Below are 21,813 nucleotides of genomic sequence, written 5' to 3'. Positions count from 1 at the left end.
CCGGGGAGCTTTGGGGTGCCCATCCCCGGCGGTGGCACTGAGAGATCTGGGCTGGGGACAAGCTGGGGGTGGGGCACGGCTGGGTCTGGATGCTCTGCGAGGGCTTTTCCAGCCTCGGGGATTTTGGGATTCTGGGATTCCCGCGCCGTCCCCATGGCAACGCGCCGTCCCCATGGCAACGGGCGGTCGCCCCTCTGCGCGGCGGAGCGCGCGGCGCGGCGCGTCCCTCGCGGCGGCCCGTACCGCGGGGCATTGTGGGCCGGGCAAGATGGCCGCCCCCGTGCCGCGGTGCTGAGCCCAGCCGCGCTCGCCGTGGCCCCGGGACGCGCGTCCCGCCCGCCGCCCGCCGCCCCCGGAGCGCAGCTGGCCGAGCCGCCCTCGGCCCCACGGTGTGCGAGGGAGCCGCGATGGGCCGGGCGCGGTGCCCGCCGCAGGGAGCGCGGGGCCCGCGGGGGTAGAGGTGCGAGGGAGGCCCCGGGCCCGCTCCGCGCTGCCCTCGGTGCTGCCCGCGCCGCCCGGCCCGGCCCGGGAACGCTGCCCCGTGCCCGCGCTCCGCCCTCCCGCCGGAGGGAGCCCGGCCCCGCTGGGTGCCGGGCCTGCACGCCGCCGCCCCCATGGAGTCCGAGCTGCTGCAAGTCGCCCCTGCTGGGGGCTCGGGGAGGAGGAGGAGGCCGACATGAGCGACTGGAACCTGCCCCTCGCCTTCATGAAGAAAAGGCACTGCGAGAAGATCGAGGGGTCCAAGTCTCTGGCGCAGAGCTGGAGGATGAAGGACCGGGTAAAGCTGAGGGGAGACGGGCGGGAGGGCAGTCAGAGCTGCTGGCACTGGAAACCCTGCCTGGGATCGATGGGGGGGGACAGGGGGGGACAGGGGGGGACAGGGGGGCACGGGGGGGGACAGGGGGTGTGACAGTGGGTGTGACAGGGGGTGTGACATGGGGTGTGACAGGGTGTGGCAGTGGGTGTGACAGGGCGGGACAAGGGGAGTGACAGGGGGTGTGACATGGGGTGTGAAGGGGGGTAGCAGTGGGTGTGACAGGGGGGTGACAGTGGGTGTGACAGGGGGTGTGACAGTGGGGCTGACAGGGGGTGTGACAGGGGGTGTGACACTGGGTGTGACATGGGGTGTGAAGGGGGGTGGCAGTGGGTGTGACAGTGGGTGTGACAGGGGGTGTGACAGGGGGTGTGACAGTGGGGCTGACAGGGGGTGTGACAGTGGGTGTGACACAGGGTGTGACAGTGGGGCTGACACTGGGTGTGACAGGGGGTGTGACAGGGGGTGTGACACTGGGTGTGACATGGGGTGTGAAGGGGGGTGGCAGTGGGTGTGACAGTGGGTGTGACAGGGGGTGTGACAGGGGGTGTGACAGTGGGGCTGACAGGGGGTGTGACAGTGGGTGTGACACTGGGTGTGACAGGGGGTGTGACAGTGGGGCTGACAGGGGGTGTGACAGTGGGTGTGACACAGGGTGTGACAGTGGGGCTGACACTGGGTGTGACAGGGGGTGTGACAGGGGGTGTGACAGTGGGTGTGACAGAGGGTGTGACACTGGGTGTGACACTGGGTCTGACAGTGGGTGTGACAGAGGGTGTGACAGGGGGTGTGACAGAGGGTGTGACACTGGGTCTGACAGGGGGTGTGACAGTGGGTGTGACAGTGGGTGTGACAGGGGGTTGTGACAGGGGGTGTGACAGGGGGTGTGACACGGGGTGTGACAGTGGGTATGACAGGGGGTGTGACAGGGGGTGTGACAGTGGGTGTGACAGTGGGTGTGACAGTGGGTCTGACACTGGGTCTGACACTGGGGCTGACACTGGGTGTGACAGTGGGTGTGACAGGGGCTGATGTGTCCCTGTGTCCCAGGTGTCAGTCAGGGAGGCAAAGCTGCAGGTGGCTCCCCAGCCCTGGTTCCATGCTCACAGCTCTGGGCTCTGGCAGCAGCTCCCCTGTTCCAGCTGTGGGTGCTCAGTGGGCTGGGGCAGGAGGGGCCCTGAGGCCAGCACTGCATGGGCACCCTGGGCAGGGCTGCAGGAATTGCAGCAGGCTGCAGGAATTGCAGCAGGGCTGCAGCTGCAGCTGACAGGAGCTGCTGGGATTGCAGTGTGCAGTGTAGGGTGAGGGTGTCCTTGCTCCTGGAGAAGCAGACTGTGGGGTTTTGGAGGCAGGAAGTCGATTTGAGGTGAAACTCTTGTTGTGTTGCAGCAGGAGCTCCTGCTGTGTTTGGGGAGGTGTTATGTGTTCAGCACAGTGACAGAGCAGTGTCCCAGCTGGGAGTCTGGGATCCTCTGTGTGCCACCTGAAATGTCCTGGGCCAGCATCTCCACTCCTTCTGTCCTTGGAACCTGCTTTGTGTTCCATCTTCCCTGGCTCACAGTTCTTGTGCCCATAACTTGGTGTTTATGGATATTTTTGGGTTTTCCTGCCAGCTCTCCGTTATGTTTATGATCCTCTTCTTATAGGATGGAGTAACTTGTGGAAACTCCAGGCTGTAACTTATGGAAACTGCAGGCTGTAATTTCTTTGCAGAGGCCATATGCCCAGCTGTCCCTGAGTCTCAGTGTTCCCAGACTGGTGATGACACTTCTCACAAGTTCTGAGCCATGAGGAGCCACGTGCTGAAATGGGACTTGGCAGATCAGTGCTGGGTTGAGGGAACGTTCTGGGTGTGATTCCAAGGCAGCACTGACACCACCCTGGTGCTCTGGCACAGAGGAGACTCTCCAGGAGGCTGTGGAGGTGTGATGAGCTTGCTGCTCTATTTTGGGTGCCTCTGCCTCCCTGGGATGCTTCCTGCTCCCTCATTTCCTGATCTGCAGAGTTGCCTGTTTCTAATTCAGGAATGACTTTGCCTTGCCTGGGCTGATCAATAGGATGTGCAGCAGCAGCACCAAGTTCAGGGGGTGCTGGGGGGCTCCCTGTGCTTGGTGTGAAATGTTTCATTCAGGGGGTGCTCAGGGCTCTCTGTGCTTGGTGTGAAATGTTTCATTCAGGGGGTGCTTGGTGTGAAATGTTTCATTCAGGGGTGCTCAGGGCTCTCTGTGCTTGGTGTGAAATGTTTCATTCAGGGGTGCTCAGGGCTCCCTGTGCTTGGTGTGAAATGTTTCATTCAGGGGGTGCTCAGGGCTCTCTGTGCTTGGTGTGAAATGTTTCATTCAGGGGGTGCTTGGTGTGAAATGTTTCATTCAGGGGGTGCTTGGTGTGAAATGTTTCATTCAGGGGGTGCTTGGTGTGAAATGTTTCATTCAGGGGTGCTCAGGGCTCCCTGTGCTTGGTGTGAAATGTTTCATTCAGGGGTGCTCAGGGCTCCCTGTGCTTGGTGTGAAATGTTTCATTCAGGGGGTGCTTGGTGTGAAATGTTTCATTCAGGGGTGCTCAGGGCTCCCTGTGCTTGGTGTGAAATGTTTCACACCATCAGGGAACATCCCAGCCCTGCTCCCCTGCCTGGCTCCCCTGGAGCTGCAGCCTCCTCTGGGACTCTCCCCTGCCAGAAGCATCGTGGTTGTTGCTGCTGTTGCTCAGTGGGGCTGGGCCCTGGCTCACTCTCCAAAATACTGAATCTGGCTCTTGAGAAAGAAGAAAACAGAAGTAAATCTTGAATTTTCTGTTTCCTCTGTCAGCTGGAGCCAGATAACTTCACAGCAGGGCCAGTGGTTCTGCTCAGGTGTTGTTTGTGTCTGGGCAGCTGGACCAGGGATCATTGGGATGAACTTGCTGTTGTGTATAGTTACTTTTTGTTTAAGAACAGGTGCATAGGAAGAGACCAAAAGCAGGTAAAGACACCTGAGGGAGGAAGAACAGCTGATTCAAGAGTGCTCAACCTCATTCCTTTTAATTCTCAGCAGCTATTTTTTGTGCCTTGTATTTTATTCCCCATTTTGGCTGTCATTGGCTGTCTCCTGGTGCTCACTGTGAGGTAGCAAAGGCAGAAGCTCAGCTGGGGAGGGAAGGGATGAGGATGGGTTTTGGAATGCTGCAGGGATGATGGCTGGTAAATGTTTCCACCCAGTGAGCTCGAGTTCAGCTAATCCCACAAACCAGCCCATGGGATCTAATCTGCTCTGACCTGGTGTCCCTGGCAGGAGGGGAGGGAGCTCCCTGGTGCTGCTGCTTTCCATGGCCCTGCTGCAGGGGTGTGACAGCTTTGTCAGGGAATGGGGCACCTGGAGGGCACCCCAGGAGCTTTGTGGGGTGTCCTGTGCAGCTGTGGGGGCAGTGACCTGCCAGCCTGTGCCATCAGGGTTACAACTGATGGGCTGTTGGGTTTTTCCCTTTTTGTTCCTGGACTGCTTTGTTGTGCTGTCTGGCATCATAAATTAATTACTTCTTGTTTTAGCTGTTTTCAGGAAGTTTCTTCTCTTCCTCTTCCCTTGCCTGCCAGCTCTGTCCCCCAGTGCTGCTGCAGCCCTGCAGTGCCCACAGCCCCTGGGGTCCCCCTGCTCCTCCAGCCCAGCCCCTTCCTTCCCTGCAGCCCCTCTGGGAGCCTCTGGCCCCATCCCCAGTTCCCTGCAGCTTCTTTTGTCTCCTGGCTGCCTTTCCCACAGCAGGGCTGATGGGTTTGTGGGCTGCTCCTGTTTTTGGGCTGCTGCAGGGATGTGCCTGTGAGCTGAGTGTGAACATTGCAGTGCCTGCAGTTTGGGGAATGAACTCCTGGGGACCATGCTGTCACTAACACCCCAGCCTGTCTCTGGGTGAGGAACTGCTCAAGGTGAGCCCAGCCAAGGCTCTGGCAGTCCCGGGGCAGGTGGAGCTGTGGCATTTCCCAGTGAGTCATGGCAGCCCCAGGCAGTGGCAGATTTTGCAGATTCACCGAGGAGTCATGGGGAGTGAGCCCAGCTCCCCTACAGTGAGGGGAAGTGATTCACAGATTTGGGAGTGCAGTGACTCTTCTTTTCATCACAGCTTTGTTGCTCTGAAAACCCCAGAGTTTATGTGAAGTTGAAGGTTCTTTGGAAGGCAGAGCTCTGATAAGGGGAGAATCAAATCAGAGTAATGAAAGGTAAATGTAGAGAAAATAAGTGAGAATTCACTGGTGTCCCCCTCCCATTCCTCCACCAGGGCTGCTCTGAAAACATTTAATCCTTCCTCTCCCCCTCCCATGGACTGCATATACCATCAAAGTGACACTGCTTTGATCTATTATTTATTTAAAGAATATTTTTAACACAAGAGGGTTGGAATTATGCTTTGTGTATTGAATTAAATCTCCCAGCCTCAGTAGCAACCAAAGCATATAACTTGATTTAAAGAAAAAGACTCCAAGTACACCAGGTTTTACTGACAAGTTGCTATTAAATTCAGAATATTTAAATTAAGATTTGCTGTATTTATATTGATTTCTAAGATAAGCAGAGAGCAACAAAGCTGATTGTAATAGTTTTGCCTCAACAATTTTTTTTTTCTTGCTGTCTCATAACTTGCTGAGTGAGAATTAAATCCTGTTTTTATGAGAAGAAGAATCCACAATTAGGTGTCTCTGGAAATGCAGATTAAAGCAGGACTGCATACAAATGTGCTTCATTCAGATGAGCAGGGACCCATGGAAGTGTGCAAGGCCCGTGGGCTGGGTGGCTTTTTTGGGGAGCTGGGCTGGGATTTCTGTCAGAGCTGCTGTGGGTTTTTGTCAGAGCTGCTGTGGGTTTCTCAGATCAGCTGTGGGTTTCTCAGATCAGCTGTGGGTTTCTCTCAGATCAGCTGTGGGTTTCTCAGATCAGCTGTGGGTTTCTCAGATCAGCTGTGGGTTTCTCTCAGATCAGCTGTGGGTTTCTCAGATCAGCTGTGGGTTTCAGATCAGCTGTGGGTTTCTCAGATCAGCTGTGGGTTTCTCTCAGATCAGCTGTGGGTTTCTCAGATCAGCTGTGGGTTTCTCTCAGATCAGCTGTGGGTTTCTCAGATCAGCTGTGGGTTTCTCTCAGATCAGCTGTGGGTTTCTCAGATCAGCTGTGGGTTTCTCTCAGATCAGCTGTGAGTTTCTCTCAGATCAGCTGTGGGTTTCTCAGATCAGCTGTGGATTTCTCAGATCAGCTGTGAGTTTCTCTCAGATCAGCTGTGGGTTTCTCTCAGATCAGCTGTGGGTTTCTCTCAGATCAGCTGTGAGTTTCTCTCAGATCAGCTGTGGGTTTCTCTCAGATCAGCTGTGGGTTTCTCAGATCAGCTGTGGGTTTCTCTCAAATCAGCTGTGGGTTTCTCAGATCAGCTGTGGGTTTCTCTCAGATCAGCTGTGGGTTTCTCAGATCAGCTGTGGGTTTCTCAGATCAGCTGTGGGTTTCAGATCAGCTGTGGGTTTCTCTCAGATCAGCTGTGGGTTTCTCTCAGATCAGCTGTGGGTTTCTCTCAGATCAGCTGTGGGTTTCTCAGATCAGCTGTGGGTTTCTCTCTGATCAGCTGTGGGTTTCTCAGATCAGCTGTGGGTTTCTCTCAGATCAGCTGTGGGTTTCTCAGATCAGCTGTGGGTTTCTCAGATCAGCTGTGGGTTTCTCAGATCAGCTCTGGGTTTCTCAGATCAGCTGTGGGTTTCTCAGATCAGCTGTGTTCACTCAGTGCTGTGCTGACCTTGTCCCCTGGGCTGCCCAGAGGTGACTGAGGGGTTGTTGATCCCTCTGGAGCTCTCAGTGGCTCTGCCAGGTCTGATAAACCCCCTGCATGTTTGTCTTTCCCCCTGTTCTCTAGAGAACTCTGTAGATCTCACAGTGCATTATCCAGTGAACTGCAGCCCAGGTTTGTGTCAGTGACACCCCCAGTGAGTGCCAGGCTGTGCCAGGGGTGCCAGGCCGTGCGAGGGGTGCCAGGCTGTGCCAGGGGTGCCAGGCTGTGCCAGGCCGTGCCAGGGGTGCCAGGCTGTGCCAGGCCGTGCCAGGGGTGCCAGGGGTGCCAGGCCGTGCCAGGGGTGCCAGGCCGTGCCAGGCCGTGCCAGGCTGTGCCAGGCCGTGCCAGGGGTGCCAGGCTGTGCCAGGGGTGCCAGGCCATGCCAGGGGTGCCAGGCCGTGCCAGGCCGTGCCAGGCCGTGCCAGGCCGTGCCAGGGGTGCCAGGCTGTGCCAGGCTGTGCCAGGCTCAGGGGCTGGAGGATTCCTTTGCCTCTCCTTGTCCCACAAGCTCTGCCAGCAGAACCCTCACCAGCGTTTTTATTTCTGTGTTTGTATTTATGGATCAGTCCTTGCTGAGCTGGGCCAAGGTGACCTCCAGCTCTTCTTGGGTAGGGATGGAGCAGAGGGTAATTAGTGTGATTGCTGTAATTAGTGCAGTGCAGAGGGCAGGGCAGTGCCCAGAGGGGGAGGCTGTGCAGCAGGTGAGCCTGCAGCCCTGTGCTGCTGTTCTGCTGGCTTGGCTGTGGGCTGGCACAGCCCAGGAGCTCTGTGCCCTGGAGCTCTGTGCCCAGGAGCTCTGTGCCCTGGAGCTCTGTGCCCAGGAGCTCTGTGCCCAGGAGCTCTGTGCCCTGGAGCTCTGTGCCCTGGAGCTCTGTGCCCTGGAGCTCTGTGCTCAGGAGCTCTGTGCCCTGGAGCTCTGTGCCCTGGAGCTCTGTGCTCAGGAGCTCTGTGCCCTGGAGCTCTGTGCCCTGGAGCTCTGTGCTCAGGAGCTCTGTGCCCAGGAGCTCTGTGCCCTGGAGCTCTGTGCCCAGGAGCTCTGTGCCCAGGAGCTCTGTGCCCTGGAGCTCTGTGCCCTGGAGCTCTGTGCCCAGGAGCTCTGTGCCCTGGAGCTCTGTGCCCAGGAGCTCTGTGCCCTGGAGCTCTGTGCTCAGGAGCTCTGTGCCCTGGAGCTCTGTGCCCTGCCCCTGGCACTGCCCTGGAGCTCTGTGCCCTGGAGCTCTGTGCCCAGGAGCTCTGTGCCCTGGAGCTCTGTGCTCAGGAGCTCTGTGCCCTGGAGCTCTGTGCCCTGCCCCTGGCACTGCCCTGGAGCTCTGTGCCCTGGAGCTCTGTGCCCAGGAGCTCTGTGCCCTGGAGCTCTGTGCCCTGCCCCTGGCACTGCCCAGGAGCTCTGTGCCCAGGAGCTCTGTGCTCAGGAGCTCTGTGCCCTGGAGCTCTGTGCCCTGCCCCTGGCACTGCCCTGGAGCTCTGTGCCCTGGAGCTCTGAGTTCAGGAGCTCTGTGCTCAGGAGCTCTGTGCCCTGGAGCTCTGTGCCCTGCCCCTGGCACTGCCCTGGAGCTCTGTGCTCAGGAGCTCTGTGCCCTGGAGCTCTGTGCCCAGGAGCTCTGTGCCCTGGAGCTCTGTGCCCTGCCCCTGGCACTGCCCTGGAGCTCTGTGCTCAGGAGCTCTGTGCCCAGGAGCTCTGTGCCCTGGAGCTCTGTGCCCAGGAGCTCTGTGCCCTGGAGCTCTGTGCCCAGGAGCTCTGTGCCCTGGAGCTCTGTGCCCTGCCCCTGGCACTGCCCAGGAGCTCTGTGCCCAGGAGCTCTGTGCTCAGGAGCTCTGTGCCCTGGAGCTCTGTGCTCAGGAGCTCTGTGCCCTGCCCCTGGCACTGCCCTGGAGCTCTGTGCCCTGGAGCTCTGTACCCTGGAGCTCTGTGCCCAGGAGCTCTGTGCTCAGGAGCTCTGTGCCCTGGAGCTCTGTGCCCTGGAGCTCTGTGCCCTGGAGCTCTGTGCCCTGCCCCTGGCACTGCCCTGGAGCTCTGTGCCCTGGAGCTCTGTGCCCAGGAGCTCTGTGCCCAGGAGCTCTGTGCTCAGGAGCTCTGTGCCCAGGAGCTCTGTGCCCTGGAGCTCTGTGCCTGCCCTGCCCCTGGCACTGCCCAGGAGCTCTGTGCCCTGGAGCTCTGTGCCCTGGAGCTCTGTGCCCAGGAGCTCTGTGCCCAGGAGCTCAGGAAGTGTTGGAGGGCAGCAGCTGAGCTCAGGCTGGGCTGGCTCTGTCTGTGTTGGGCACAGCAAAGCTCTGGAGGGAATTCAGAGCATTAGTGCTGCATTCAGAGGTTACAGGAGGAAGCCAAGCCCTCAGGAGGAGATCGAGGAATCTGGAGCAGGCTGGCTCACCAGGAGCTCACTCTGGGCTGCAGATGGCTGGGGACAACCTGCAGAGCTGTTGAATTATTTATTTTAACTTGAAGGAGTTCTTTGCATTCTGCTGCTTCTCTTGCTGTGGAGAAGCACACGGTGATTTTTTCTCCCCAAAACAATTTATTTATCTTAAACTTTACTTAAAAAAAAAAATTCCTTGAAACTGAAAGCTGTTTTTTTAAGATGCAGGAGCTGAAGAAGCAGCAGGGAGCTCTGTTCCCCTGGTGGGAAGGTCCCACATGGAACATTTGGGATCAGTGCTCGTGTTGGTTTTGTGTGCACTTGTGTGCTGCAGGAGTCAGGGCTTTGTTTGCCTTTTCCCTGGCTGGTCTCAGAGCTGCATTCCTCAGAGGGAGGTGGTGCCAGGGATGCTGCAGGACAGATGTCACCACTTGTCACCTGCCTGGGCTGGCAGCCCCAGGGGAAGCTTGGCCAACAGGAGCTTGTGGTGTTGCAGAGAGAGCTGAACTCAAGCAGAGCAATGTTTCCTCCTGTTTAATGTCACTGTTCCTGCACTCTCTGGAGACCTCCTTGTTACCTGAGGAGCACCTGGCTGGGGGTGAAGAGATTTGTGTTAAACCTGGAAATGGGTGTAGAGAAAAATGTGGAGAAAAGGCTGCGAGAAGGGAATGAATTTCCTGCACAAGGAGGAAATTGAACCTCCTGGCCAGGGAGGGGTTTCAAATGAGACTCATTTGAGGATTTGGAATTTGGAAATTCGTCCCAGTATCTGTGTTTAATGCTGATAACTTCATCCTCAACTCTGTAAAATAATGTAGCTGCATATATTTCATGTTTAATGCTGACTTAATCTTGTATTTGTATTAACTCCCAGAAGCAATTTGAACTCACTGGCATAAACCCAGGCAGGTTTCTAACACTTGAGTGTTCATCTGGGTAATGTTTAAGTGAAAGTTTTCAGCTTGCAAATTGCAGTGTAAAAATCAAATATTAATGGGGTCTAAAACGTCCAGTCTGAAAATGCAAAGTTTCCCATAAATGCACTGACTTCTTCTTGGTATTGCTTGAACTGGAATATCAAACAGCTCTATGGCTCTGAGTTACAAACCTGTTCTCACTCAGGCTGACATAAAGGGGTGTTTTGGTTTCAGCCTGGCCTGGAGTCACTTCCAGGATGCTCCAGTGGGATCAGGTGAGCTCCCTGGGGTGATAAAACTTCACGTTTTCAATCAAACCCAGAACATAATGGTTTCTTTCCTGGCTGAAAATACCTGCAGATATTGCACTGTACTCACCTGCAGATCTGTTTGGCCTCTAAATGAAATAAGAGGTGAAATAGGAATATTTTACAAGGTCTTTAGCATAAGATGTAAATTTTAGTGTCAAGTGCTTTAATAAGCAGTTTCTCTTCCCAGCAGACACAGACTCCCTCTGCTCCCCCAGTCCCATTTGCAGTGGCTTTGGGATGAGTTCTCTGCCATCACTTCTCAGGAAAAGCAGTTTGACTGAGTGGGTTTTGCCATTTAAGTATTGCAGGTTCTGACCCAGAGTTATTAAATCACTTGAAATGGGATGCAGTACAAGCTGGGGAGTTGTATCCCATTTTTTAACATACAAATGACACTCCAGAGTGCAGAGCCCACACTGAGAGCTGCTGTGCTTTGATCTTGAGCCTTTGCTGACAGAGCATTTTGGATATTGGGCTTCTTACAAACTTGCCAAATGTTCTTCTGCTCCATTTTTTAATTCTAACAAAAATCCCTGGAAATGTATTCTGATGGATTCCTCCAGAAATGAGGAAAAGAAAATTTCCACTGTCCTAATGACAGATGAGAATGTCCTCGTGCTGCTTGCATTAAAGACCTTTAAATATGCAGTGAAGCTTCTGGTGTGTTCCAAAAGAGTTTAGAAGTGAGAAACTGCTCACCTGGGCAGGAGAAGCTTTGGGGTGACCCCAGCCTGGCCTTGCAGGGCCTGAAAGAGCTGCCAAGAAACGTGGAGAGAGATTATTGACGAGGGATGGAGGGACAGGACACAGGGGGTGAATTCCCACTGCCAGAGGGCAGGGCTGGATGGGATATTGAGAGAAAAAATCCTCCCTGTGAGGAGTGGTGAGAGGGATGTGCTCCCTGTCAGCAGAACAAATGGGGTGCAGGGCAAGGCTTCCCATCCTTGGGGGGAGGTGGCAGAGGGGAAATCACCCCATTTGTCCCTGGGATCAATTCCTGTTCCTCTCAAGGGCTTGCTGTCAGTTTTCCAGGAGAAGCACTTATTTAAAACCCCCAACCTGGGAATGGAAAATAAATATCAGCCTGTTCAGCATGAGCCACCAATCAGATATTACCAGCAAAACACTGAAAAATAAGTCAGTATTAGACTGCAAATGGGAAACAATAAATAAATGAGATGGAGAAGCTTGCTTGGCAGGATACTTTCTCTTGGAAGAATGATTAATGTGTTTCTGTGTCTAATAAGTCATTTTGTGCAGTTTTCTGTGTTTCCCTGGGCTGCTCAGTGTGTGTGGCAGCGTGGGATGGTTCTGCAGGCTCTGTGCCCTTGCAGCTCCTGCATCCCTGATTTCTGATGGGCTGGGGGTGCCTGGGGAGGTGTCCCAGGGCAGGGCAGGGTTTGTGCAGTGCTCAGCTGCTTTGGGCTGCTGGTTTTGGCTGGTTTTGGCTGGTTTTGGCTGGTTTTGGGTGGTCTTGGCTGGTTTTGGGTGGTTCAGAGCTGCTCAGGGCACTGAAGGGTCTGCAGGACTGGCCCTGGCTGTGCCACTGACTCTGCTTTTCCTGTGCATGTCCCAAACTCTGCCAGAGGACTCTGAGTGCAGAACTGGGCTCTGCCCCCATCCCTGGGCACTCCTGGAAATTTCACACCTGGGAAATCCTGGCCAGGGAATTCCTGTTCAGGCTCCTGTTCTCCTCTCTGTGCTGCTTAGTCCTGGGTAATTCCTGCCATGGGGAATCCTACAGGATTGCAGGGTTTGTTAGAGCAGCAGGGGTGGGATAAAGCCACAAACCACAGCTCCTGCTGATTTTTATTCCATGTTCCCCATCATGGCCATGGGAGTGAGGAAATGCTGCAGGATTTCTGTACAGCCTGTGAGTGGTGCCTGGCTGCTCCAGTTTCTGGATAAATGACACATTTATGTGGCTCTAGGGTTTTCCCTAAGTGTGAAATTTGGGATTTTTTTCCCCTTGCTGTTGTGGATTGCACAGAGCACCCTGGGGAGGTGGGGATGTGGGTGGCCTTGCTGCAGGCAAGCCCTGAATGCCTGGAATCACTGAGAGCCTCTCACTGCTTCTGTTTCCCTCCTCTGGTTTAGGTGTTGGCATCAGAGAGTCTGGAAAAAAACCCCATAAAGATATGAAATGATAGTTTCCAGGCAGTATTTTTAGCTGCCCAAGGTGGTTTGTCATTGGTTTAGGGCAGTTTTGGGTGGGTTTGGGTTGGTACATTTGTGCTGCCTGGGCAGTGCCAGGGGGATGTGGAGCCAGGATTTCTCCTTGCAGGGCTCTCCAAGAAAACCCAACACGTGAAGAAAACAAAATAAAAATGCACTAAATAAATTTGTTTTGGTGTGTTTATTTGTTTAATTTTTTTCATGGTTCTGTTTGTCACTTGAGGGTTTTTCCATTGTAATTCTTTTATTTCAGTATTAGAGATCACACACTGCATTATAATTTTGGTCAGGGCCCCTGAATAGCATTGCCTCATGTTTTAATAATGTGTTTCAGTTGGACAATGGCTAATTTAAGACGAGTAGCAGAAGTTCACTGCTCAGAAAGAGAAGAATGGGCTCTGGAAATAATAACAAAAATAGTAACATGGAGCCTAAGTACATTCTAATAAAAAATATGAAAAATTTCATCAGTCAGGCCTTGCTTAAAATAGTCCACGTGGAAGAGCAGGTGGGAGAGGTGGGCACAACCTGTAAAACTGTGGGTTTGGGGTTTGGAGCCCAGGGCTCTGCACTAAGCTGTGCTCTTGCTCTTTGCAGATGAAGACTGTGAGTGTTGCTTTGGTTTTGTGCCTCAACGTGGGCGTGGACCCCCCAGACGTGGTGAAAACCACCCCCTGTGCCCGCCTGGAGTGCTGGATTGGTGAGTGCCTGTGGGAGCCAGGGCAGCCCTGCCCTCCTTGGGGCTCCAAAACCCCCTGGTGAGGGTCTCAGAGACTCTGAGTGAGACCCTGTGCTGGATTCTAACCCCTGGGGGAAGTTGTCAGCACAAAGGGAATGGCAACAAGCTGCCAAAATTAGTGAAGTGTAAATTAGATTGTTAGAACATTGATAAATAGACTTTTGGGAATGTTTATGATAAGGGACACGTGGCCAAGATGGAGAATTTGGGGGGTGAACACCTTTTCCCCCTTCTCCCTGTCATCCATGTTGGGTGACACGTTGGCACTCTTGGATTGGATGGGGTCAGGGCTGGACCATTTAATAAAATTGGGAAAATTCTGTAAACATGTAATACATAGTACAAACTATCTAAGATCAGCCTTGCCCTCAGCAGGCAGATCCCACCATGGGTGCCAGGCTGAGCAGACCCTGCTGGCCAAGCAAAATCCCTGAGATAAGAAACAATAAACAATCCCTGGAAAAAGAGAAAACCATCTCCAGCAATCTCTCTATGGCTGCTTCAGAGAGAACCAGGGTTTGAACCACCTCATGTCCCTCTGGGGGGATCTTGGGGCAGAGGAGAAGCCCCAGAGTGGGACAAGAGCCCAGAACTGCCCCTGCCCAGGGCAGAGCAGCACACCTGGCACTGCCCCTCTCTGGGCTCATGGTCACCCTCCTGCTGGCTCTGGAATGACACCCCACCGAGGAAAACCAGCTGCTAACGAGCTGCTTTGCTTTCTTGTAATTAATTTGGGTTTAGAAATATCTAAAGGAGCAGAGACACCTTCAGAGTGCTGGGATCTGCAGAGCTTTCAGTGCCCCTGCTCTGCCTCAGCCAGCAGACACCTTGCTGTGTCTGGAGGTGGCTGCTCCAGGGCAGTTTTAATTGGAATCAGTCAGAAGAACTGGAATTATTCCCAAGGATGTCTTGCCAGCAGTTCAACACCTGAGTTTGCTACTTTCATGCAGCATTGCACTGAATTCCTGGTTTTTTTTTGTGAAGAAATTAAAAGTTTCCTTGATTTTGGAGAAAAAAAAAAAAAGTCTATTTATCAAGATGAGACCATTCTGAAGTAATATGAGAAGGAAATATCTTGTGTACAGAAGTTTTTTCAGAGAGATTTGGTTTTTATCTAGGAATTGGGAATGTTCAGCCTCCAGCACATCCCACGCTGGGCACTGTAATCCTCAGCTCAGGGCTTTGACAGGCCCCAGGAGCAAATTAATCACTGCACAAACAGAGTTCCTGTAAAAACTTCCAGCAGACTTTGTAAGCTTGCCTTGTGAATCCCAGCATCTCAGGTTTTAACCTGGAGAGGCTGAGGAGAGCCCTGAGCAGGCACAGGGCTGAGAGCAGCCCTGGTGTCTGACTGCTACAGGAGCAGAGGCACTTCAATAAAGTCATTAGTGCCTGTCATTAGCAAAGAGAATTCTGAATGCAGTTTTGAAATTAAATTTTCAGTCTGTTTACGTACACAAGTGTTCCCTCCACTTCCAGCCAACTTGAAATTTCTCAGCAAGGTAATTGGGGAAATATCTGATGTTTTTGCTGCCATCAGCCTGAGGAGCAGGGAGGGGTTGCAGTGGTGTGGAAAAAAACCCCCCTTCATTGATCTGGTTTAGTGCTTTTAGGATAATTGATATTAAATAGGAAAATATTAGCTTGTAGGGGTTTTTTAAAGAAAACTTGTTAATTGTTTAATTATGTGTCCATGGTGTTTGAATAAAGCACATGGCCTGGAATTGTATTGCTATGTATGGATTGTGGTAATTATCTAGCAATAAAATTAACTTCTTAAATATTACAAATGGCACACAATCTCTGCAGCAGGAAGCAAAGAAAGTAAATGAAGCAGGATTTTGCATTCATCAACAGAAAATGTTTGTCATCAAATATTTAACCAATTTGAGTCCTTGTCATTATTTACAATAGAAACCTTATTTCATTATTAAAAGAAACAAGTGCAATGCCTCTCCTGTCTTTGGAAACAAAATCGTGTTCAGCACCTCGGTGAGAGAAATCTTCCCCATTTGTCAGTGTGTAATGGAGCTGGATTCCTGTTGGGCTGAAGAATTTGGGGGTAATCTCTGTTAAATTCCAGCAGTAGCAGGGTGTTGATGGGAGTGGGGCTGCTAATGAAAGGACAATGAGAGGAGTGCTGAGTGCTGCTGTGTGTTCTGTCCCCAGATCCTCTGTCCATGGGGCCTCAGAAAGCTCTGGAGACCATCGGGGCCAACCTGCAGAAGCAGTATGAGAACTGGCAGCCCAGGGTGAGTGTGGTGTCCTGGGGGCTCACTGCTCCAGGGCTGGCCTTGCCCTGGGCTTTTCTTTTTTTATTTTTTATTTCTTGCAGCATTCATGGCAGATACTCATGTGCAGTTAAGAGAATTTCCTTTTTCATTTTTCCTCGTGGCACGCTGACAATTTTTAAATCTCCACAGCCCAAGAATTTAGCAGGGAATTCAAAGAGTGCCTGAAATCAAACAGCAGAAAAAGCATCTTGGAGCAAAGGTGGGAAGAGCACCTTTCCTGTGCTCTGCACCAGTGCTGGCTCTGGGGGAGGAGGGTCCCTGCGTGGGCCTGGTGGAGGCAATCCCAGGGCTGGGCTCATTCCCTGTTCCTGCAGGAAATCCCAGCCCTGGCACATTGCAAAGCCAAACACGTCCTGCTTTATTGCACTCCACAGGGCTCTGGAGCTTTCTGCAGTAATAAAGAGAAGTTGGTGTGCCATCTGCAATAAAACAATAGGAACATTATTGAATTTCCTACAGCTTTCATATAAATACTAATACATCCAGTTTTGTCTGTTTCTTGGGGGCTTTGAATGGTTGAGGAGTGGATGGAAGGGAGGCAATTTGGGGAAAACCAGTCTGGAGAAAAGAGCAAATCATGACAGTCTCCTGAAATATCCAATAGTGCCAGGCTGTCAGTGCCTTGCAGCAGGAGCTGCTGTCATCAGCACCTTGTTGGGAATGAAGTGGTGCTAATTGCTGGTGGCAGTGGTGACCAGGGTGTCACCAGTCCTGTGCCAGTCCTGCTGCTGCTCCAACATCCCCTTTCTGCTCAGTACAAACAGCTTTTCTGAAAGAAAACTGGAAGGGGTAAAGCATGAGCATTCCTTGCTTCTGGAAGCTCCCAGGCTGCACAGCTGATGCATATTTCCTTCCAGGTCTCATTGAGCCCCTTTCTAAATAATTTATCAGCTTGCCGTTGCTTGAAGTATTTGTTCTGATTAAATTGGAGACTTTGCTTTATTGTTGTGTAGCTACAGAAATTTGTGTGCTGCGGGAGTAAAAACCACTTCAGCTGTTGTTTCCTCTGCAAAATCCTGCTGTTAACAACATTCAGTCATTTCATGCAGTTCTCAAATGAAGATTGTACTGGGAGAGGGGGCAGGAGATGACAGAGCTCTGAGCTCGATCTGAGTTCTCTGAACAAGTAAAGAGTTCTTGCAGATATAATTGAAATGCTGGTGGAAAAGTGGAAGGAAAGCCAAGACAGCTTTACACCAAAACTCCCTTGGGTTTGGGGCTTAAGTTTTGCTGGGTGGGGAAGGGGTTAAAGGTGAGGGTGGTCTGGAAAGAGGCTCAATTACAGGGATCAGAGGGGCTGCTGAGAATTGAAGGAGAAAGGGAGTGAAAGTGAAGAGTAATGTCTGAGTGGAGGGAAACCTTCCCTAGGAGGGGAGAACCTTCCTGGGACTGCCCTGTGGGAATGGCTGGAGGAGCTGGGAGGAACTGGGGCTCACTGGTGGCAGGGTGGGATCCCCGGGATGGATCCCTGGGATCCCAAGGGGAGCCTTTGGCCGAGACAGAACTGCCCAGAATAAAATCCTTGGAGTTTCTGGGGAGGTTGCTCAGAATGTGAAGTATTTAGATCAGGAGTTGCTGGTGTTGAGCTGGGGTTTCTCTGCTGCTGACCCTGCTCAGCCCCCCTGCAGAACTCTGCCTGTGAGAGGTGCAGCCAGAGCACAGCTTAGCTGTGCTGGCAGGGAGCAGCAGACATTTCCCTGATGTTGGGGTGGAAATTCAGATTTCTTGGCAGCACTGCAAAGCAGGGACTTGCCTTAGTTTAGTCAAGAGCCTTTGGGAGCAGGGCTGATGGGCTGTGGGCTCTGAGTCTGCTGCAGGGGATGGTTTATGGAGAGGCAGGAGCTCTGGGGAGTTTTATGAGCAGGAGTTACTGCTCTGCAAGCCCCAGCTGGTGTGTGGAGCTGGCCCTGCAGAGCTGCCTGGCCATGGGGGAGGGAGGGAGGGAGGGGGTCCTGAGCACCCTCCAGGCTGGAGCTGCCAGAGCAGGGTGTGCACTGAGCCCTGTGCAGAGCCTTGGGATGAGCTCACAGTGGGATTGCTGCCTGCCTGCCCTCTCTGCCAGGATTGCTTCCCCTGGATCTCCTGCTGGGAATGTCCTTCCCTGCCCCCAGCCCTGCCCAGTGCCCTGTGCCCCCTCCCATGGCTGTGCAGGGCAGGAGGGGCTGTGCTGCCAAAGGCTGGCCTTGCCTGAGGCACAGTTTACATAATCCAGGACCTGTATGAAGTGATCTGGAGCATATGCCTATTAAATTTGCATGAAATTATAGATTTCTTTTTCCTCTCTGTTATCTCTGGCTTTTGCCCAGGTCCTCCCTGTAACTCCAAACTGACCAAAACACTCACAGGAGTTTTTCCTCCTTCACTCAATCATTTTGATGCTTCTGTTGGGATTGTACTGGTGCACAGATCCCAGTGGCACTCCTGCAGCTGCTTTTTGCAGTCCTGTCCTTTATTCTTTATGAGCTTCTTTATTCTCTATGAGCTTTATTATTTTTTATTCTCTGATGAGCTTCCTGAGCCCTGCCAGGAAAGCCAAAATCCCCAGCTCAGTACTAGGAGAGGTGAGAAGGGTGCAGAGCTGCTTCCCTGGGATTTCCTGCAGACCTTCCAGCTGGGGGGCAGTTCTTCTGTGGGGTGTGGGGGTTTTGCATCCTGGCAGTGATTTGCCAGCAGCACTCTCCTCCTGCCCTTCCACAGCACCAGCCAGGCCAGGGACTGACCCATCACTCCCACAGAATCCTCCCCCTCACTCCTACTTGCCTACATAAAACTAAGTCAATTACAGTATTGACTTTTTAATTCAAGTGCTACAATTTTGCCTCCCTTTTTCTTCTCTTAATTTCCTCCTTTTTTTTTTTTTTTTTTTGCTAAGAGAGTCATTTGGGCTGTTTTAATTCTCTCCTGGAATGAGTTGATTTCATTAGAGTTGAATGGATTATACCTGAACAGGCATCCCTGGGGTGAAGTGTGAGCCATGGAGGGGGGTGAAAATCCTGGATGGGGAAATCCAGAAGACAAGATTAAATAAACTTTTAGGAAGCCTTTGGGAAGAGTGGATTGCAAGCTGGCAGTGGTGTAGGGAATGGCTGCAGCTGGAGGGGGCACAGGCACTGGAGCAGGGCTGTTCCTGGGCAGGGTGTGGAGAAAGGGCTTTCCCATTTCCCTCTGATCCAATCTCACCTGAGGGAGGACACATCTCCCTCAATATGGATAAATTATCTCTTTTGTGGCAGGCCTTCAAGGAAACAGTGATTTTCTGATCAAACAGGCTGCTTCTCCCTCTCTTCCAGTCTGCTTCCCAACAGTTTTCTCCTGATTTCAAAGGAAGTGCAGCCAGGGTACTTGAAGAGGATCATTGCAAGCCTCTCCCTTTCAGTGCCTGTTGTCTGTTGTTGATTCTGTTGTTCCCTCATTAGAGATCTCTGGGCTTTGATTTGGTGTCTGAGGTTTCATTCCTTCATTGCTTTTTTCTGTCTAATTAATTGGGAAGTTGCTGCTGCACATCAAAGGGGGAGCATTTCCTAAAGAGTAACTACTTAAGCATGAAAACTAATTGAACACATGACCTAATTATTGGTCTCTCAGTGAGTCATACTTTTCCTTTATTTCTGTAGGGTTTTTCTTTTAAAACAACAGCAAATACTAATTGCTCCTGCAGAAGAAATACTGTAGAATTCCAAAGGGGAACATGGAAAAACTGGTACTTGGTCTCCAGTAGGAGATATCTGCAGATGTAGAAACATGTAAGAAAAAAAAAATGAATGAGGAAAAAAAAAAACCAACCAAAAGACAGTGTGACCTTGCTTAACAAAACCAGGTTTTCCTTAGAGGACTATGTTTGTTGGTTTTCATTTCCCAACAGCTTCTTGAATTTGGCAGCTATTTCAGGCTCTGCAAAATTCTGCTGTATCAATCCTTTGCTGTCTTGTTAAAGATCAACTGTCTTCAGCATAAACCAGCAGTTTTTTTTTTTTGGGGGGGGGGTGGAAATCTGCCACAGAAGTGGAGTCAACAAGTCTAATTGTGAAACTCAGTTATTGCTGTTCTTCTGTCTGAAGAGCTGTGGTGGTCAGAGTGTCACTGTCAGCCAGGGCTGGATGCCCCTCTGGAAGCAGTGGCCATTGAAAAGCAGATTTCAGTGTGGTGGAGGATAAACCCACTCTGTAATGCATTGGGAATGTGGAGAAAATGAGAAGTGAGTCAGTGGTTGTAGTTTTGCCTTTGGAGGCTCCAGGTGATCTGCATCCCAGCCCTGCCTCAGGCTGGGCAGGGCAGGGCAGGGCAGGGCAGCTGCTCTCCTGTGCTGCAAACCCTCAGCTGGGCACTGCCCTGGGAGCTGTGTGTGTGCAAGGGCTCCTGGAGCAGCAGAGCTGAGAATTTGGGAATTGGGAATTGGGAATTGCAGGGGGGCTCCCTGCTGCAGCTCTGGGCACAGCTCGTGTTTTAGTGCTTGGGACAGTGAGGAAAAACCCCTGATGAGTCTGTAACACACCCCTGAAAGTGGAAACTGTGAAATTGCAGCAGTAGTGTACCTAATGCTAGTATCTCAGAGATTCTCCTGGAAAAATGAGTCACAAAAAGGGAAAAAAAATGGTTGCAGGCATGAGCTGCTGTGGGGAAGTGCTCAGAGCTGCAGGACCAGGCAGTGGCACTGAGCTGCTCCTGCACTGCACACAGCAGCTCTGCCATTCAACAACCTTGCAAAGTCAGTTTAGTGGGAAAATCCTGAAATCCTGTGGGTCCTGGCATCTGCTGCAAGGCTGGAGTGCAGTGGGCAGGATGTGCTGGGAGGGAGATCAGCCAGCAGCTGAGCTCCTGCTCAAAGCCTTCATTCCACTGCTGACAAGAACTTCATTTCATGTTTTATTCTCCATGTCTGCTTTGGTTTGTGCTCTGTCATCAAAATGGGGCCAGGATTGGCAGAGCACAGTTTGTGGTTTTGAGGGTATTTTGCTGTGGCCATTGATGTTGGTTGTCAGAGATGGGAAGGAAGAGCTGATAGGAAAAGGCTCTTGGAGAGAAAAGCAGCTCTGCCTGGCAAAGCTGATTAACACATTTCTGTAATTACCAGCCAGCTCTGGGTGACCTATTTAAAAAAACACCTTGGAGTGGTGAATCCCTGGGATGGGGGACAAGGAGGAGGCTCCTGCAGATCCATCCTGGAGCCCAGTAAACAGCACTGGATCCACTGGAGAGGGTGCAGTGCTTGGAGCCTGGGGCATGCAAAGGATGCTCCTTGCTAACAGACACCACCAGTTTGTGCAAAACTTAGAGATGAACAGAGGAAATTATTGACATTTTTATTTATATTCATGCTCTTTTCTAAGGCAGGATGAGAAAATCCTGAGATGCTTTGGTTTAAACTCCTTTCCTGTGGAGATTAGCAAAGTATAAACCTTGGAATGATTGGCTTTCCTTCTCCTGACTCCTTAAGGTGTGTTTAATCAGAAAATTGCTTCATTAAGCAATTACTTTGCAATCAGAGGAGAACTGAAATTACTAAACAATTATTCAGTATTGAGAAGATGAAGTTCTTGCCCTGCAGGGCCCCAGCCTTGCAGCTCCTCTCTGGAGTGCTCAGCCAGGCTATGAAGACACCCAGCTGGAGAATTTCCCAGTTTGTTCTCCTGCAGCCTAAACTGGGCTCCCAGTAAGATCCAGATTTCTCTTGAAGAAACAAGAAGATCCCTGAAGTTTAAAGTGAGGTTCTAGAGAAGCAATGGAGCTGAGCTGGCACTGATGCTTGTTTAAAATCCTGTTAGGGCACCTTGTGGTGTGACCCATCGAGCTGTCACCAGGCTGAGGGGCACATCTGGCACATGAGAAGCAGGTTTGAGTCCTTTTGCCATCCCCTTTGTGTAAAGTAAGCAGTTATTTAGGCAGCCCTGTCAGAGTGGTTGTTTGAGCAGACTGGGGAGGATTTGTACCCAACACAGGAGGCTGGTGGGTGGAATTTCTGTGAACTTTGGCACAAAGCTGCAGTGTGGAGCAGCTTGGAACTGCTGAGGAGCACACCTGTCTCGTGGATGTATTGGAGCAGCAGCTCAAGGTTGGTTGTCCTGATTTTTGTCTTCCCTGTCAACATCAGTTCTCATGAACAAACTGCTCAGAGGCGGTTTTTTTTTTTTGGAAGTGTTATTGGATCAGCCTGCACAGCCAGGATTAGGTACTTTGGAATTCATTTCACATTGGACTTGAAAGCAAGGTCAGAGTCTCTGCAGAGGGAAGGGAAAGTCCCCACTGTGCTGGCTGCTGGCACAGCAGGGGCTGTGCCACACTCAGAGCTGGCTCCAGCCACCATCCTGCCCTGGCAGCCTCAGGCTGCTCCAGAGGGAATGGGCAGGGGCAGGTGGAGAGGGGCTAGAAATGCACCCAAACACCTGCAGAGGACTTGAGAGTCTCCCTTTGGCTTAGTTTAGTATTTAAATTAAAGCATCTCT

General features: G+C 52.0%; 1 protein-coding gene across 1 annotated transcript in view; it reads left to right on the top strand.

Annotated features, from left to right (window-relative positions):
• Window positions 1-614: 614 nt before the first annotated feature.
• Window positions 615-21,813, top strand: part of RPTOR (regulatory associated protein of MTOR complex 1) — a gene marked incomplete at its 5' end in the record, with an annotated part of 102,646 nt that continues 81,447 nt past the window's right edge. The window contains 4 exon segments of the mRNA XM_079323682.1: window positions 615-635; window positions 638-778; window positions 12,938-13,040; window positions 15,249-15,331. Coding sequence (XP_079179808.1) covers window positions 615-635; window positions 638-778; window positions 12,938-13,040; window positions 15,249-15,331 — 348 coding nt within the window.

The sequence above is a fragment of the Erithacus rubecula genome, assembly GCF_903797595.1.
Source record: "Erithacus rubecula genome assembly, chromosome: 20".
Taxonomy (NCBI): domain Eukaryota; kingdom Metazoa; phylum Chordata; class Aves; order Passeriformes; family Muscicapidae; genus Erithacus; species Erithacus rubecula.
This window is presented reverse-complemented; position numbering and strand designations above follow the sequence as displayed.